The sequence below is a fragment of the Beta vulgaris genome, chromosome 2 (genome assembly GCF_026745355.1).
Source record: "Beta vulgaris subsp. vulgaris cultivar EL10 chromosome 2, EL10.2, whole genome shotgun sequence".
Classification (NCBI taxonomy): domain Eukaryota; kingdom Viridiplantae; phylum Streptophyta; class Magnoliopsida; order Caryophyllales; family Amaranthaceae; genus Beta; species Beta vulgaris.
Genome location: NC_079203.1, coordinates 1,396,791 through 1,417,085, shown reverse-complemented (window position 1 = coordinate 1,417,085; position 20,295 = coordinate 1,396,791). Strand labels below are relative to the sequence as shown.

Here is a 20,295-nt window from a genome sequence, read left to right as displayed (position 1 = left end):
TATATCTCATCAGATATATTTAAGGTGAAGTTGTGATTAATCAGTTAAATAACATTTAATAAATTTAATTCATATAAGTTGAAGTAAAAAAGTTACTTTTAATAATTATCCATCTCTAATACCCATTTGGTATAAGTGAGATTCTCTCCTTATCTTTTTCTACACTATTAACTCCCATGTTTGAATTTAATTCCTATGTTTTCATTGTTTTGTTAGTGAGCAATGATATTTCCATATCCGGTATGGTCCAATACTATGACATTTCAGTAATTTTTATGATAAAAATTTAATATAAAAAAAATTAAATAAAAAAAATCATATATTTTTATTTGGGGATTGTTAGTTGAAATCTAGTTGATGTATTAGATGACTAGTATATCATATCTTAACACTATCTTATCATATTAGTTAGCTATTATATTATATCTTGGCTGCAACTAATCATATTACATTGTATCAAGTTGCTAGTAAAATTACAAAAATGCCATAGGGGTTGTTTGGCAATCGGCTTTTGGCTGGTTTAGTTGACTTGTTTGACTAGCTGGAAGCATTGGCTGTAAGTATTGGCTTTTTAAGTTGGCTGTTTAAGCCAACTGTTTACAAAAGTGTTTGACAAAATTAATTGTGACTGTTAGCTATTTATTAGAGAGTTTGTGGGCCAACAAGCCAAAAGTCAATCCAAAAAGCTGCTCCAGACAGCTTTTTCATTTTGGCTTAAAAGCCAACTTTTCAACCAACCAAAAAGCTAATAACCAAACACTTTTTTTTGGCACGTTTGATCGACCAACTTGAAAAGCCAAAAGTCAAAAACTAATGAAAAAGCCATTTACCAAACATGGCCATAATATGGGACAAATTGTTCCCTACCGGGTATGAGAAAATACTTCCTCTTTTGTTAGTTAACTCCCATGTTACATAAAGTCATAAAGTAGTACAGTTGTTAGTTGTATTTCCCTATTTTTAGAAACTTTCAAAGTCAACACCTTTCTCCTTCTTCCCTCCATCCCCATCTCCCTTCTCTGTTTTCATACCAAGAGCTCCCATGAGCTCCCATGAAACAGATGAGCTCATCACTCCGCCATCGAAACCCAAACCCGCCTTTCAAAACCCGATTTCCTCCCTTCTTCACCAACCCTTTCAATGGCTCCAAATGCTCTCTTCTTCATTCACCCCTTCTTACATCCTTAGCATCATTTTTGTCTATGGCCTCAATCTCGGATTCTCCGATTCCTACTTTCGTGTCGTTACTGATTACTATTGGAAAGATGTCCAAAGAATCAACCCTTCATCTGCTCAATTTTACGTAGGATTTTACTACATTCCTTGGATCTTAAGACCTCTTTGGGGACTTCTTACTGATGTATTTCCAATCATGGGATATCATAGAAGGCCTTATTTTATCATTGCTGGAGTTATTGGTGTGTTGTCTGCTGTGATTGTTACGACGTTTTCGAATTCGCCAACAAGTCTAGCTCTAGTTTGCTTGATTGGAGTTGCTGTTGGAATGGCGATCACAACTGTGAATATTGATGCTTGTACTGCTAAGAATAGTATAGAGGTGAAAGAATTGGCAGCTGATTTGCAAAGTCTTTGTGGTTTTTGTCATTCTGCTGGAAATTTGTTGGGATATTCTACTAGTGGATTTCTTCTTCATTTGCTTGGTGCTCAGGTTTGTTTTCTTCTTCACAAGTTATTAATTTTCAATTAGAGATTTATAATTTGTTTAGAGGTTTCTCTATTTTGTTTTGATGCTAGAGTTGGCTACATACTTCATCGTCCGTTTCACAGTACTCGCTACACTTTTCAGTGTGAGAAGTTTTATATTACTTGCTATACTTCCTTTTTGGGCAATAAACTCTCTCTATCTCTTTCCTCTTATATGGGTCCCTTTTCTTTTTACTCTCTACCTCTCTCTTCTCCAAAAATTGCCTAGGAGTCTGTGAATTGAGAAGTGTAGCGAGTAGTATGAAACGGAGGAAGTATAAGAGTTTTGAATTGTATTTTGTATGATGTTGTATGTGACATAATTATAATGCTTGATACTTTAGTTTTGAATTGTATTTGAATGGCAATTGACAATTGGACTTGTTGGATTTTGCACCTTGTACTAGGTTTCAAAGAACGAACGAGGTAACCTCGTGGTTTGAAAGATATAATGTCTATTTCTAAAGTTTGAAAAAAGTTCACTATATACCTTTAATGAACGAACGAAGGATAACGTTTATTAAATAAATGTATCTAGTTCATTCATCGAAACTTCAGAATATATAAAGTTTATTGTACGTTAGATAAACTCATTTAGGCTTGTTTAGTTAATAGAGTTTATGTTTGTTAGATATTAAGCATATGTGGTGAAATTTTTTTGCTAAAACTATGGGGTACAATTTTTTTAAAAGAAAACATGAGCACCTTGTGCATTCTTTAAAAACCCATTGTCTTATTCATGAACCACTTAGCTATACCATACTCTTAAGATGTAATTCTTAGACAACTCAAACCTACATTATCTTGACAAGCCCCTTCTATTTCTCTCTAACCTAACACTATTTCTAGGTATCTTGCACCATCTTAGTCGTCCATTTTCTTCTCTTTCCTTTGTTTCCATTTAAATATCAAATTACAACAATTTTTTTTTAAAAATACTTACAATCTTACGAAATGGATTAAACTAGTCACTAAATGGATTTAATCAGTCACTAAATAAATTAAAAAATGTTATTACTGAATAGATTAAGTTGGTCACTAAATAGATTAAAATGATCACTAAATATATTAAAGTAGTCACTATATTAAAAAAAGAATAGTCCATTCTCTTCTTAATATTGGGTTTGAACCGCACCTACATTTAAATTAAAAATAGACCGTCTCTTTATAGTGGGAAACTTATTTTACAAGTTGTTCAATTATTCAATAGATAGTTTGGTTGTGCTCATTATTAATCTGCTTTTATTTGTTTTACTTCATAGGGAGCACTCGGGCTTTTAACTATCGCACCAGTTTCATTTATAGTTTTGGGATTCCTCATTTATGAACCAAGAGTTGCTAAGTCTACCCAAGATTCTCATAAGGTAATTTATTATACTTTTTACAAAATGTGTATTCTTAGTTAGTGTGACAACATTTATAAATACTACAACAACCAAAAAAAAAAAATGCTTAAGAGCTTATTTTTGGAATTGAATTACAAAAATTTGATTAACAAAAGCCTATTCATGTTCATTGAGTATATGATGTTATTTAATCCCATAGCTAGTTTTGTAATTTCTTCGACTTTTCAAAAAGGTAGTGTACAAAGATCACAAATTATTAGAATAGACGGTTTAATTTTAATATGAAATTAGACGAATCCATAACTAAAATTTTCTAACAAGCTCATTCTATTTCACTCTAACCCAACACTATTCTAGTCATTCATTCTCTTCTCCTTCCTTTGTTTTCTTGATTCTCGAATTATAACATACAATTTCAAAAATTAATTTGGTATTTTTACCGAAGGGGTAAACTAGTTACTAAATAGATTAAACTAGTCACTGACTGGGTTAAAGAATGTCAATATTGAATAGATCAAACTGGTCACGAAATATATTAATTAAACAATCATCTCTAACTAATGTTATTCTTATTCAATGTGGAAGCCTTTTTTTAGCTTATATATCAAGGTTTGATTCACAAAACACTCTTTAAACTTGGGTTTTTGTTTGTTTTCATTTGGCTAAATTGTATGGTTCAATGATGATTGATGCAGGTTGTGGAAAGTTTTGGTAGCGCAATGGAGAATATGTATAAAACACTAAAGTTCCCTCACGTGTGGAAGCCATCACTCTTCATGTTTTTGTCTCTGGCCCTCAGTTATAGTACTCATGAAGGTCATTTTTATTGGTATACTGATCCCAAAGCTGGTCCTGGATTCTCTAAGGTTTTTCTTTTCTCTATCCATTGCACAATATAAAGATTTTTCAACATTTAGAAATACCATATAGTACTAAGGGCGAACCCAGTTGTGGATAGACTTGGTTATTGGACGGGTCGGGTCAGGGTTAGTACGGGTCGAAAGCAGGTCAGGTCATAAGAGGGTCGCTTCATAAAGGGTTAGTAGCGGGTCGGGCCAAATGAGTAGTGGGCTGATAGCGGGTCGATAATGGGGGCCGCCAAATGTGCAAGAAGAACAAGAAACAAAGAGAGCCAAAAGTGAGTTTTAATGAATGTGAATCCGAATATGTAATTGTTTTTACAAAACCTATTTTATTTTTCGAAATCATTGGGTTCTTTAATTGGCCCTGTAATGGCAGTGTCCAATAATGACCCTCTCTAATAAAACCCTGTCCAATAAAAACCCTGTAAAATTTGTCCGTAATCCTTTATTAGTCATTGTGCTACCCTGTCGGATAACCAGGTCTAGTTGTGGAAGTAGACCAGTTTCATAAAAAATTCTAAACATGTATGGTTGTGGAGTGGACCACTTTACCATAAAACAAGATACAACCATTGATTACCATTGATTTTCTTCAAAACTATGTTGGGGCCTATAGGCTGTAGGAGCCATGGTCCTCTTACTTGGTTCATTATGCTTTAGGCAAAGATTTCCTTTACCTTTTTTTGGAGTTATTATTTTCCCTTTTTTCTCTTTTTTTTTTTTTGTTTTCGAATGTAGAGAGTGTCTCAACTAACTTAATAGCGTAGAATTATAATCTTTTGTTTTAGAGTACATTGTTTAATGATGATGTAAACATTGAACATAAACCATTACTTATGAAAGGATAACAAACAATCATCAACGGATAGATACATATTATTGTCCTTAACAATGTTGTTTACTCACTTGTAGGAGTTCGTAGGAATGATGTATGCAATTGGAGCTGCAGGATCAATACTGGGTGTAATCATCTACCAAAGGTTCTTGAAAGACTTACCACTTAAAGGCCTCCTCTTCTATGCTCAACTTCTTTACGCCGTTTCAGGAATGTTTGATCTTATGTTCATCCTAAGATGGAATTTAGCAGTTGGGATCCCTGATTCTTTCTTCATCGTCGTCGAGGAAATCGTTTACAATATAATAGGCCGAATTCGATGGATGCCAATGGTAGTTTTGAGCACAAGGCTTTGCCCTTTAGGTATTGAAGGAACATTTTTTGCACTATTAATGTGCATTGACAGTTTAGGTTCTCTTTCTGCCAAAATGGTGGGAGGAATGGTACTTCATCTTATGCATGTTTCAAGAACTAATTTTAGTAACTTGTGGTTGGCAGTTTTTGTAAGAAATTGCTTGAGATTTGGTACTCTTGCTTTGATATTTCTTGTACCTAATGCAACTCAATATGATGGTCTAGTTAGTTCTGATTTTAGTTCCAAAAAATGTAGTAATACTCAGTTAGAAGAAGCAAGTTTGGAGCTTGTACCTTTGGCTGAAAAATAGACATTTGATTTCACAAAAAGGTTGTATTATAGTATAGCTTAAGGATATGCTCATCGGTGCCTTGGTGGTCTGTTGCAAAGTTCAAGGAAAAGTTTGGTGATCAGATTTTCCAAAAAACTTGGGATATACTTCTAGTATAAAGTGTTAATCTAGCTAGCAAAAAATTCTGAAGCTGATCCTTGCATATGGAGTATACTGTATATTATATCAAGTTACCAACTAATGATGCATGCGACCATTGTTGTTAAAATTCCGATCCGGATCTTACGATTCTACAATTTTACGATCCTAGAGGACCTCACCGATCTCGATCCTACGTAGAAACTTAATTTTGTAGGATCTTTCGATCCTGCCCAACCACAAAAAATCACGTGGTAGGATATTCACACGATTCTACGATCCGATTCTAACGTATAAAAATCATAAAGTAATTCACATATTATATTTCTCCTATTAGATTTTAGTTGCATGTTACTTCAATCTTATAGTATTGAAAAACTATCATCATTTGCTAATTAAAAAATTCATTGTTAATATGTGTAAATTTTCAACATGAGGTTCTCACCATATTTTAGTATAATTATCGCTATTTCACTGAATTGTAGGATCTTATGATCCTACGATCCAATCCCACCGATTCGATTCTACCAACCCCTACGATCCAAAGTAGGATCCCGATCTTGATAACATTGCATGCGACTGATGCGACATGTAAAACTGGTCCATGTTTTTTTTACTCAAAAGATGAATCATCTTAGTACTAGCCACTTGCATTTTGCTGTTGCATTCGTCTCAAAATATATATTTTTTAAATATTAACTTTTTATAATTGTAGTTGTTTGTAATTTGAGATATTAATAGTCAAAATCCGATATTGACAAACGTAAAAGTCAGTAGATTAAAAGGAAATAAAGATGGCATAAACTAAGTAAAATAATGAGTTATAATGGTTAAATATTATAAAGTGAGTCTTAGTGATGAAGAGTGAAATTTGGAGAAGTCTTACTCAAGTCTAAAGTAAGGTTGAACAATAAAATGTCTTTAAATTTTTATTTATTTCCCTAAATTTTCCCAAATCGTTCATTCACCGTAATTAACATGCTATATTTGATTAATAATGGCACATTGGCACATGATTCTTTTAACAACAACAATTATTGATATTAATGAAATATAAATTGAAAATTAACTAAACAAACCTTTTTTATGTACTACTTTTTGCAAGAAACAACATTTTATAATTTTTCAAGTAATTTTTTTTGCAAGATACAACTTTACTCTATTTTTCGGCGTTGACCCACCGGTTTTATACGATGTTAACTCCACTTAAATCCCCATGTATCCTATATGTGCGTCAGACTTTTACACTCTTTTGAGCAGAAACTAGAAGGTAAACGGTAAACCATTAGGAAAAAGAAAAGTACAAAATACAAAACACATGCAACATCGATATAGAAAATAGTAGTGGATCAACGCCTTCAAACAAGATAAGGTTGTATCTAAAAAAAATAAATTTTAAGTTACGAGAACAATTAAAGTAAGACTTGCTAGATAAAATGATGTATATAAAAATAAAATTTTAAGTTTATGTATAAATTATAAAAATTATTTAAAGTTATTTTTCACAAAAGGTGATATATAAAATATTTTTTTCACAAATAAAATCAGCACTAACTTACAATTATTATTAATCAATGATGTCTTGGCCTAATGATTAAGATTGAGATGTGTTGCGAACGATAGATCAAAAGTTCGAATCCTCCTTCCGTTCTTTATACTTTGTATTACTATCGTGACTCATAGTATAATAATAATAGTAATTTATTCTTGCTGGATTTCCATTTCCCGTGTAAAAAAACTAATATGAACCCGGTGCACACTAACTTAGTGTGCACCCGATCCATATCACGTGAGTTTATTGCCTTTTCAGTTTTTCGCGCGCATATCTTCTAATATTTTCTCTCTCCTCAGATTTGTTCAGAAACTGTCTTGTTTCATCTTTTCTCTTGTCATAACCTCCTCCCACTAACTTCTGCCCTAAGTTCTTCAGTTTCTCTCTCTTAAAGTTCAGTTTTGTGTAATCTCTCTCTGCCATAATTTTTTCATTTTGAGTTCTGGTAAAATTTGAATTTAGCGATGGGAAAGAAGACGCTTGGTAACGGAAATGCTGCAAAACGTAGAGGTTTGCGTTCATCGCTTGGTCTTGGCGATGGTGCAAAAGTTTCGGAGGTTACTGGTGCAAAAGTTCCGGAGGTTACTGGAACTTCTCACACTGATGGTAATTATGTTGTTGATTTTAGTTTTTACTATAATTTCTTATAATTTTGTAGTTTTGATGTTTTGTAGTTCAATTACTCATCGTTGATTTTTTGTGCGATTTTTATTGTTTGGATGATAAATTTCTGTTGATTTTTGTTCAATTTTGGAGTTATGCTTTTTTTTAGGTTTATTTTTAAATTAATATTTTGTGATAGTTCTTTTACAGTGTATATTGACATCAGTTTATGTGTTTTTGATATTATATAGTGTATGTTAAAGTGATATAGTGTATGTTAAAATGATATAGTGTATGTTAAAGTGATGTAGTGTATGCTACAATGATATAGTGTATGTTTAAGTGATATAGTGTATGTCATAGTGTATGTTACAACGATATAGTGTATGTTTCAGTGATATAGTGTATGTTTCAGTGATATAGTGTATGTTTGAGTGATATAGTGTGTATATGTTAAAATGATATAGTGTATATTGATATGATATAGTGTATGTTATATGATATAGTGTATGTTACAATGATATAGTGTATGTTTCAGTGATATATTGTATGTTATCTGTGATATAGTGATGTTAGAATGATATAGTGTATGTTTAAATGATATAGTGTATGCTTAAATGATATAGTGTATGTTTCAGTGATATAGTGTATGTTATAGTGATATAGTGTATGTTTCAGTGATATAGTCTATGTTATAGTGATATAGTGTATGTTTAAGTGATATAGTGTATGTTTCAATGACATAGTGTATGTTTAAGTGATATAGTGTATTTTGATATGATATAGTCTATGTTATAGTGATATAGTGTATGTTTAAGTGATATAGTGTATGTTTCAATGATATAGTGTATGTTTAAGTGATATAGTGTATTTTGATATGATATAGTGTATGTTATAGTGATATAGTTTATGTTTCAGTGATATAGTGTATGTTTCAGTGATATAGTGTTTGTTAAAGTGATATAGTGTATGGTATAATGATATAGTGTATGTTAAAATGTTATAGTGTATGTCATAATGATATAGTGTATGTTAAAATGATATAGTGTATGTTATAATGATATAGTGTATGCTTAAATGATATAGTGTATGTTTCAGTGATATAATGTATGTTATAGTGATATAGTGTATGTTTCAGTGATATAGTGTATGTTACAATGATATAGTGTATGTTTAAGTGATATAGTGTATTTTGATATTATATAGTGTATGTTATAGTGATATAGTTTATGTTTCAGTGATATAGTGTATGTTTCAGTGATATAGTGTTGTTAAAGTGATAGTGTATGGTATAATATATTTAGTGTATGTTAGAATGCTATAGTGTATGTCATAATGATATAGTGTATGTTAAAATGATATAGTGTATGTTATAATGATATAGTGTATGTTACAATTATTTATTGCAGAGCACATTGGAGAGCAGGATAGAAGAAGTGATCCTGGTGTTAGTGAAGGAACTAATGTTGGTAAAATGATTGTAATACGAGAAGTACCAAAAGTCATGAAGAGGGTAAGAGATTCAAGTCTGAATCAAACCTTGCTATCTATGAAGAAGAAGAAAATATCCAGTGTTCCTCAAGAAAATACATTAAACCCGTTCAGAACTAATTGCTGTGGTAATAGGTTTTGGTTCGTTGTTGCATTTGAAGATTACGAGGACTAACAATGCTTTGAGTGCATGGTTGGTGGATAGGTTCGATGGTGGTTCGGGGATGTTTAAGGTGGGTTATGGGAAAGAGTTCAAAGTGAACCAATATGATGTTTATGATGTCTTTCAGTTCCCTATGGTCGAAGGACAGGATGTGGTGGATGTCTCTAGGGGACCTAATGCGGATAATCCGCATTTTGATTTAAAAGCAAGTTGGAGGAGTATTTTAAAGTTGATCGGGAGAAAGGTCAGATTGGTTTGAGTGCTGTATATTCTGAGCTAAAGAAGTTAGTGGATGGTGGGGAGGTGTTTAAAAAGCTTTATGTTTTATTTGCCTTTTCCTCTTTTTTAGCTCCAGTTGCAAATAACACGTTGATTTGCGACTTGTTCTAGCTGTACATGAGGTTCAGAAAATTCCTCATTACAATTGGTGTAAATATATTTTGGGTAGATTGATGTATGCAAATGTTCTGTTCAAGAACTCGATGTGGTCTAAAGCTGGCCGTGCGCATTATAGTGGTTGTATAATATTGTTGCATTGATTTAATTCCATCACCTACAAATTGGTGATGGGGTGCCTCCAACTCAACTCCCTCTTTTGGCTCTTTGGGATAATGAGTCAATTTCAAAGAGAGTTCGTCGTGAAGTACTTTGTGATAAGTTTGGGAGTGGTTTACTCGATGAAACTTATCCAATCAGTGCAAAGTTTTACTTCACTGAAGATGGACAAATTGATTTCAACCGGATGAAGCCGGTTCAAAGGAAAATTGAAGTTCAGTATGTACCACGTCCTGTATTGAGTGATGATACAGGAAGTGGTGGAATAGTGGTGGTGATGCAACAAACAAGGCTGCGCCCAAGAGGAAGGTGAAGGGCAAGCTTTATATTCAGTTTGAGCTTCCGCCAGGAAGTCAGACTGATGAAGAAATAACTGCTCAAGCTAGAGATGTAAGTTCAATTTTCTGATATAGTAGAGTTTTGACTGATATAGCCTGGTTATATGTGATATAGTGTATATTGGTATGATATAGTGTATGTTAATATCATATAGTGTATGTTAAAATGATATAGTGTATATTGATATGATATAGTATATGTTAAAATGAAAAGTGTGTGTTAAAATGATTATAGTGTATGTTAAAAAGATATAGTGTATGTTCCAATGATATAGTGTACGTTAGAGTGATATAGTGTATGTTACAGTGATATAGTGTATGTTAAAGTGATATAGTGTATGTTAAAATGATATAGTGTATATTGATATGATATAGTGTATGTTACAGTGATATAGTGTATTTTACAATGATATAGTGTACTTAAGTGATATAGTGTATGTTATAATGATATAGTGTATGTTAGAATGATATAGTGTATATTAAGTGATATAGTGTATATAGAAATGATATAGTGTATATTGAAATGATATAGTGTATGTTAAAATGATATAGTGTATGTTAAAGTAATATAGTGTATGTTAAAATGATATAGTGTATATATGTTAAAATGATATAGTGTATATATGTTAAAATGATATAGTGTATATATGTTAAAATGATATAGTGTATGGTGAAATGATATAGTGTATATTAAAATGATATAGTGTATGTTACAATAATATAGTGTATTTACAATAATGTGCGTTTTGATATATTGTTTTTGGCTATGATTTTAACAGGAGCTTCATGCTATGTGGTTGCTGTGGAAGAGGGATTTGGATGTTGTCTCTCATTGTCATATAGATGCGTTGAAGAGTTGGAAGGCCTCTCATATTGTTGGCGATCCTCCTTCTGAAAATCCTTCCCAAGATGATTTGGACAAAATATTGTCAAGTTCAATTTATCAGAAGTACTTTGATGAGATTGTATCAATTGCAGAAGTTGTGAAGGATTTGCCAACTGGTTGGGAAGAAGTGTCTAATCCTTCTACTACTGCATTCCCTAGCTTTGTAGTCACTCAGGTGACTCAGAGAACTAATGATGTGATCAACAATGTTGTGAATAGCGTTTTTAATGAGGCAGCTGAAAATATAATTATTGAGGAAAATACATGGACTGCTTTCCAGAATGCTTTGTCTAGGGGTCCAGCCAAATCAACTCTAAGGCTGGATGAATATGCAGTTGGGGGTCCATTCACTCATCTTTCTAAGATGATGAAAGATTTTGAACATGTGATGCAAGTCTTCCAATATTTTTAAGGGAGGCTGTTGATTACTGTTCTGAAAATCAACATCCTTTAGATGGGAGGTAAATTATTAACTGAAATTTGTTTAATGTATTGTTTTTATTGAAAATATTCTTACAATTTGTGTTGCTTGTTGCAGTGAAGAGATCTTTAAACTGGATGATGTCTTCTTCTCTATACCTAGGAGTGAGATTTGGACGATTGGTACTGAGACTGAGATGTTCGAATCAGTTTTAGACAATTGGTCAAGAATGTTGAATATTAATGAACCCTGTCCTCGAAAAAAGTTTTACTTTACTTCTTCTCAGAGTGTAAGAACTTTATTGTAATATATTTTATGTTGTTTATTTGTTTATCTTTGCATGCATTATTCATCATAATATGAGTTCTTATGTTGCAGGCTGCATTATTCAATGTGTTTGAAGATGAAAATGATGCTAAACGCATTGATGATTTGATCTCATGCTGGAAGTTTCAAATTCAAGAGTTGAATAACATAAAAAAATTGGATGCTACTGTTGAATTGGTGAGACAAATTCTGTTTTTGAAATTATGATATAGTGTATGTTACAGTGATATAGTGTATGTTACAGTGATATAGTGTATGTCAAAATGATATAGTGTATGTTGATATGATATAGTGTATGTTAAAATGATATAGTGTACATTGATATGATATAGTGTATGTTAAAATGATATAGTGTATGTTTAAATGATATAGTGTATATTGATATGATATAGTGTATATTAAAAAGATATAGTGTATGTTTGTACTTGTTTAAATGATATAGTGTATATTGATATGATATAGTGTAGTTTATACTTGTTTTAATTTTGTAGGTTTTTTTCCCTGTTTTGGTGAAAGGAGGTAATCATTTTGTCCTGTTTGTGCTGGACACAAAGAAAAGGACTGTTTTCTATGTTGATAATAAGATTTGGGATGATGATGAAAAATATAAGAAAATGATGGAGACTCTCAGTTCAATCATTGCTGATGGAGTTTCAAGTCTTTTCCAATGTTATAAAATCCCACAATCTCAAGGTGAGATATGGGTTTATGGAGTATGACAGAAGAGAAGGAAGCTGGAAAAAAGGTGCATATGATTTGGATTGTGGTGTCTACATACTTGTCCTTATGCTACTTTTTGAAGGCTCTGAAGAGTTTGAATGCCCATATTTGAATGATGTAAGTTTAATATAATTATTTTTAGTGAGTTATCTAATCTTTTTCTTATATTGTTTCTTACTTATTTAATTTATTTTCAGGAGAATATTAGGAAAGCAACAAGAGTCTCTTTGTGTGGTTGCATGTTTTTTCTGATCTGAATAAGAATAGAAGTCAGCTTGTGGAAAACGTGATATCATTCAGATCAAAGAGATCAGAGACTGTTGCTTTAATTGAAAACAATAGAAAGAAGAAAGCTGAAGAGAGTGAGAGGATAGAACAGGAGTTGAGAAATGCAATGCAGGAGGAGAAGAAGAAGAAACAAGTTGAGGATGCAAATAAGAAGAAGGCATCAAAGAAAAAGATAACTGTCAAATTAGGAAAGTAAAACTATATTGATATATTTCACTAATTTTACAAACAATGTTACTAATCTAGTACTAGGTTGGTGTTGATATAATAGGTTTACAAACAATGTAATTATGTAGTCTTGAATGATTTTAGAAATAGTGTTAGTAATCTAACAGTAGTTTGTAGTGATATAGTATGGTTTTCAATGATATAGTGTTATTCTACATGATATAGTGTATATTTTTATATACAGTGTTATTCTATACATATCATTCTATATGATACTGTAGGTGAAAATGATATAGTGTATGTTAAAATGATATAGTGTATGTTAGAATGATATAGTGTATGTTACAATGATATAGTGTATCTTAGAATGATAGTGTATGTTAAAATGATATAGTGTATGTCAAAATGATATAGTGTATGTTACAGTGATATAGTGATATAGTGTATGTTTCAGTGATACAGTGAATGTTTGAGTGATATAGTGTATATTAATATGATATAGTGTATATTGATATGATATAGTGTATGTTATAGTGATATAGTGTATGTTACAATGATATAGTGTATAATGATATGATATAGTGTATGTTACAGTGATATAGTGTATATTAAAATGATATAGTGTATGTTAAAGTGATATAGTGTATGTTGATATGATATAGTGTGTGTTAAAATGATATAGTGTACATTGATATGATATAGTGTATGTTAAAATGATATAGTGTATGTTTAAATGATATAGTGTATAAGAAAATGATATAGTGTATGTTACAGTGATATAGTGTATGTTAAAATGATATAGTGTATGTTATAGTGATATAGCGTATGTTACAGTGATATAGTGTATGTTAAAGTGATATAGTGTGTGTTATAATCATATAGTGTTTGTTAAAATGATATAGTGTATGTTACAGTATAATTCATAAATATATCAAATGATTGAAAACATTGTATAGTTCTCTTGGTAAAGTGTTTTAGAACAGATGTTCTTTAGGAGTTATACTTCCAAACTCCTTGTGTCTTTTTTTCCCTTTTTTTGAGGCCTTCTTGTATAAATCATAGTGTCCCTTTATTCGCTTGTTGTCTCTTCCTTTTGTGACTGCTCTATCTGGATCCAAGACTGTTGGTATTGGTGGTGATTCTTGTGCGCTGTTCTCTTGATTCTCATTAGCTTGTAATGCTGCAGCTGCTTCTTGTAATGCTTTCTCATGAGCTTTAGCTTTTTCTGCTGATGCTTTTGCTTCTTCTATCTTTATTAATTCTTCAACTCTTGAATTTGTTTTCTTGAAACTTTCCTCTATCACTGCTCTAGCTGGTTCTATTCTGTGGCTCTTTAATATGAGGTTATAGTACCTTATGAAATTAATGTGTTAGTATATAGAGAAACATATACTGTATTTCTATGTAATATAGTGTATGTTGCAATGATATAGTGTATGTTACAGTGATATAGTGTATGTTACAGTGATATAGTGTATGTTAAAATGATATAGTGTATGTTTAAATGATATAGTGTATGTTAAAATGATATAGTGTATGTTAAAATGATATAGTGTATGTTAATGATATAGTGTATGTTAAAATGATATAGTGTATAATAAAATGATATAGTGTATATTAAAATGATACATTGTATAGCGTGTTTACATACCTCCTTATCATGTGCAGCCTCCATGGTGTGAAGCTGTTTATTTCTCCTTTTTCTCTCAATTGATTATCAAATTTCTCCCAAACTTCTTTTTTTGCAAATCTTGTCCACCTTGATGATATGTATTTCTCTGGAATTTTTTGGACAGAATGTAAGTGTAGAACTCTTATGGCATGAAAGCACAACCAACCTGATTCTTGAAAATTTCTGCATCCACACTCAATTGTCATCTCTGGGTAATTGAAGAGACTTGTTGAGAAGAACCATCAATGCCATTGAGGAAAACTCTGTATGTCAGAGTGTTCCCTTGTGTACCAACTAGTTCAATTGAACTTGCCATTGCATGTTTGAATTCATCCTCAAAATCTCTGAAAAGAGTATGTGTGTACACTAAAGCAGCATGTTTTAATAGTGGACTCATGCAGAGATCTGATTTTGGTATTCCTTTTGTACAGTCAAAATCATCCCTTTCTTCCTGTCTTCTCCATCTTATTACTGTCTGTTGGAATATTGAAAAGAAGTCACTTAAGCTAGTGGTTTTGCTTGCCTTAAACCCAATAGCATGGTTTGCGCTTTCACTTCTCTGTGAAGATAGTATTCCACAGAGAAGAAGTCTTTGCTAAATGTGTACACCATTTTTCTTTCAAACTATACAATCTGTTGAACCAGCGATCATCTTCTAGTTTGTATTTTGTTGTCATTGTGGTCCAAGTTTGTTCAAATTCTGTTGTTGTAATGCAACCACTGAGACACTTGTGAAAAATGTTCTTGAATTCCTTATCAGCTTTCATCAATCCAAATTGTTGATTTGCATTTTGACTCAAATGCCATAAACATAGCCTGTGTCTTGATGTTGGGAAAGCCTGTCAATGAGTTTATTTAGTTAGTCTTTGCTCTTTCAATAGTACATAACAGAAGTTGTGCAAATGTCACATAAACATGAGTACCTTTTTTATTGCTCCTGCAATTGCTGCATCTTGGTCATGAATATAGTTATTGGACATTTACCTTTCATTGACTTCTTGAATGTTTCAAAAAGCCATTCAAATGATGGTATTCTCATCGCAAGAAATGCACATGCAAACATTGTGTTTTTCCAATGGTTATTAATTCCTACAAATGGTGCACAAATAAGATTATACTTGTTTGTCCTATATGTAGTATCAAAAACCATAACATCTCCAAAGATTGTATAGTCCTCAAGCATCATAGAGTCTCTCCAAAACAAGCAGCAAACCTTTCCTTCATCATTCAATCTTACTCTAAAGAAGAAGTTACTATCTGTTTGCATCTGCTCATAAAGGTTATCAACAACTTTTTGTGAATCCTTTCCCTCAATTGGTTTTATTTTGAGTTTATAACAGCAGTTGAAGTGGTCCTTCATGGAATGACCCAATACATCTTCACCACCTGCTTCTGTACTCATATATCGGAATGAATCTATCGGCCTCAGCCACACTCTTGCATAGCTTTATGGTTTGTTTCTTTGGATCACTCATCTGACGCTCAGATCTATGAAGGTAATTTAATGGTTCTCTAGTAAGTGGATGATTGTGTTTTATAACATGCTGCACAATTTCATAATGTCCTTCAGGTTCATCTTTGCTCTAATCAGTGCAGGACATTCAGTTCTTGTGATCATAACTCTTCGTGTCCTTTGTTTCTTTGATTTGCTGTCTTGTATTATTATATCTGTATTATTCTCTACCTGTTTTTCTTTGATTTTGGTATTTCTTTTCCCTTGAGCAGAGCAGACATAGTACTTTTCATGCACAACTGATGTCCCTTCTTTTTTTCTGTTTTTGGATTTTCTAACACTGAACCTACTATAGCAGCATGCTGACAATATAGCTCATGTATATCATCCAATGTTGATCTTACTTGACCAAGTAAAACTCCTCCAATTTCATGTTTATTCAGTGATTGGCCAATTGAACCTGTTATAAAAGAATGAAGTTATTTTTGTCATTTTTATTATATTGTATGTTAAATGATATAGTGTATGTTTAAGTGAATAGTGTATGTTAGACTGATATAGTGTATGTTAAAATGATATAGTGTATAATAAAATGATATATGTAATGTTACAGTGATATAGTGTATGCTAAAGTGATATAGTGTATCTTGAAATGATATAGTGTATGTTAAAATGATATAGTGTATAATAAAATGATATAGTGTATGTTACAGTGATATATTGTATGTTAAAGTGATATAGTGTATGTTTAAGTGATATAGTGTATGTTAAACTGATATAGTGTATGTTAAACTGATATAGTGTATGTTATAATGATATAGTGTATGTTACAGTGATATAGTGTATATTTAAGTGATATAGTGTGTCTTAAAATGATATAGTGTATATTGATATGATATAGTGTATGTTATAGTGATATAGTGTATGTTACAGTGATATAGTGTATGTTACAGTGATATAGTGTATGTTAAAGTGATATAGTTTATGCTAAAGTGATATAGTGTATGCTAAAGTGATATAGCACAACAAGAATCCGTCTTTTTGGCGTCTGCATTTACCGTCCGACGACAAAAGCGGACGCTACATTCGAAATTTACCGTCTGTTTACAGCAAGACGTAAATTAGCATCCGCCTTAGCGTCCGTCTTTAAATCGGACGCTAACTTACGTCCGTGTTTGTGCTTACCGTCTGTTTTACGGACGTTAAAAGTGGAACTTTTTTTAAAAAAAAATGTCCAAAATTTACCGTCGCCCCCTTTTATTTACCGTCTGATGTCGGACGGTAAAATCTTTACCATTACACAACCACTCCAGAATTTCAGATCTGCTCTATCTTTCCTCTTCTCTCTAATTCGACCACTCTAAAACCCTCGTCTCATTCTATCGTCCCGAAGGCGCCGCCCATCTCCGGCGCCGCCACTCACCGCTTCGTCTCTCTCACTGTCGCCCATAGAAGCGCTGCCGCCGCCCAGCTCTCACTCTCACTCTCATTCGAAGCCCTTAACCAGGTAAGTTTTTCTTCTCCTTTTCATTTTTGGTTTTTTTTTTTTGATATATAATTTCATTTTTTTTTTAATAATTTGAAGCCATATTTTCTGTTGGTTTTTTTCAATTTTTGTAACCAGGTAATCATGTTGATATATCCTCTCTTTTTTTCGATTTTTATTTTCGTATGTTTTTTTCGTTTTCTCGATTTTTATTTATCCTCTCTTTTTCGATTTTTGTTTCAGATCTGGTTTTTTCTTGATTTTTTTGTCAGTTTTTGTCCTAATTATTTCGTAACAATAAGGTTTTGGTGGTTGTTGTGGAAATTCAGGTATGGAGGTTTGCTTGGATCTTTGCAATCAAATGCTTATCCTTCTTTCGAGATTGTAAGTCTCTCTCCAAATCTAGATCTATCAACTAATCTCCCAAATACAATTCAATAACTGTCATATTCCATTGAATTTATTCAAAGATTTATGGTGATGAATTCATCTTTCTCGTCTGGATTGTTTTATGCTATTATCGTTTTTCGATTTTACGATCGAATGTTAATTGTTCTAGCTCGAATTTTGGTACTTTGTTGTTGCTGATATTGATTCTGCATTTCGCGGATTTTTGTGCTTAGGATTGTTATACTGTAGTTAAGCAAACCTTGGGTAGTTTTTATGCTTTCTAATGCTTGAATGTGGTCGATCATTCTGCTGCTCAGTAGATCGGTCAAGTGATTCAGACAAGAGTATATTGCAGAAACACAGAATTAGGTTCAGGTGATTAGGTGTCATTCAATTTGCTTCAATCCTTCGAAAAGAAAGTGGGTTATAGTTGATTTCGCTCAACTTCACGGGTCTATATCGCTTGAAATTCTTGTGCTTTCCTTCGGTTTCATGCTTATGTTTTATCATTAGCTGGACGTATTTTTGTATTCATCTTGTGATTGAGCTCATTGATTGGTCCGTGAATGTGCTACAATTTGGTGATACTTCAGCTTCTATATGCCCGTCATTAATGGTATGTTTGCGAGTTTGGGATGTAGGGGCCATCGAAGAATTGTCTGGTTTCGTCAGAAGATAGTTGTTGTTTGGCGTTGCAAATGTTATTCCTCTAGATGTTCGAGAATAAGACTGAACTTTAGTGGAAACATACTTGCGCATCATCTCTTGTCATTTGGATAGTCGCGTTTTTGTCTGTTGTCTTTTGCAGATTTGAGAAGGGGAGTTGTGCTGTATGTTCTTGTTTCCTCTTGTTTAGGTAAGTGTTTATCATCTATTTACGGACATGTTCTCTTCCATGTAGTGGTCTTGAGTTATTAGGTTTTGTACTTCTAGCATTGTGCGTTCAATTCCTGTGTTTTTTTTTCTCTTGATATTGGCCTGAGGTATTTGACATTCGCTTCACACCATTATTGTCGCACTTCTGTTACAGAAACCTGGAATGAACCCTATTGATTTTTATCTACTATATTCATATGCAGAAACACAAAGTATCTTCTAGTCTGTGTAGTGTGTTCCCTTCATGATGCATATTGCAACTGTGACATTGTTACTTTGTTAAGTTCTTTCTGTTTTAAGAAACCCTTTTTTTGTTATGATCATGAGATGAGAGTACAATCCTGGGTAAAGAATTAGTTTCTGTGTAGAGGGTAAAGTTCGGCAAAGGATATCCTGAAGGTTTTCAGAATAAAGACTTGATGAAGTTTCTCTATACACTTTCTGTTGGACATTTTGGAAATAAAGCTACAAATACCTCTGGGCAGTAGTCATAATAATGTTTGTAGTCTCAGTTGGCTGAAAGAAAACTGACAAGTAATATTAATAAGTTACTGATCTTTAACTGTATTACCATCTAGTATCTTTTAGTTGTTTGTATAATGTGTAACACTGTAATGTTGATCAAGTGCTCAAGTTTGAACAGGATGTTAAAGTTTCTTGACATCTACATGTTTTGACTCTTTAGAAGCAAACTTTACGGAATATTTACATCTTTTAAAAATAGGAAAGAACTGTGTGTTGTGCTCATCTCACAGGTGGTTGTAGTTGATCCAGAGGCGTATGCTTATGATGACGAGGTTATTAAGAAAGCTGAAGCTATGGGAAAGCCAGGGCTAAGCTGAAGCTATGGGAAAGCCAGGGCTTGTAGAGATCTACCGGAAGGAGGATAGTTTTATCTTCACAGTTGAGTTCCAAATTTGAAGTTGGTTTCGATCCAGATACCAGATTTGAAGTCCGTTTTGGTTCTAGATTTTTGTCGTGGAGTTTAAAGTGTACATGTAATTATATGAGATTTGTATTAGATTTTGTTCTAAGTATACTAGAATTTAGTTCTAGAATTATTTTTTCACTTGTATCTACATTTATTATCAATAATAATTGAATTGATTAACAAAAGAAGTATGGTATTTGCATCATTTCATATTTTATTACATTTAATATCAATTAATGAAAAGCGAAAAGCTATTACATTTAATATTAGTTAACCAAAAGCAAAAAAAAAGAGCAAATGCGTACCACAAATTTACCGACCGCTTCCAATATTAGTGTCTGAGAAAACGGTCGCTAATTAGCGACTACACAGAAAACAGACGCTAATTAGCGACTGCTTCGGCGGTCGCTAATTAGCGTCTGTTTGTGGTCGGTCGCTAATT

General features: G+C 32.5%; 1 protein-coding gene and 1 long non-coding RNA gene across 3 annotated transcripts; both read left to right on the top strand.

Annotated features, from left to right (window-relative positions):
* Positions 1-736: 736 nt before the first annotated feature.
* Positions 737-5,503, top strand: LOC104887781 (probable folate-biopterin transporter 6). The gene is made up of 4 exons (XM_010672523.4): positions 737-1,669; positions 2,967-3,068; positions 3,746-3,916; positions 4,826-5,503. The coding sequence occupies exons 1-4, from the start codon at positions 1,043-1,045 to the stop codon at positions 5,411-5,413; spliced, it is 1,488 nt and encodes a 495-aa protein (XP_010670825.2). The 5' UTR covers positions 737-1,042; the 3' UTR covers positions 5,414-5,503.
* An 11,608-nt stretch (positions 5,504-17,111) lies between these two features.
* Positions 17,112-20,041, top strand: LOC104888697 (uncharacterized). Of its 2 annotated transcripts, none has more exons than XR_007270884.2 (2): positions 17,112-17,677; positions 17,986-20,041. It is a non-coding gene; the product is annotated as an uncharacterized LOC104888697 (long non-coding RNA). The 2 variants fall into 2 exon arrangements; XR_007270885.2 differs by having other exon boundaries at positions 17,795-20,041.
* The last annotated feature ends 254 nt before the right edge of the window (positions 20,042-20,295 follow it).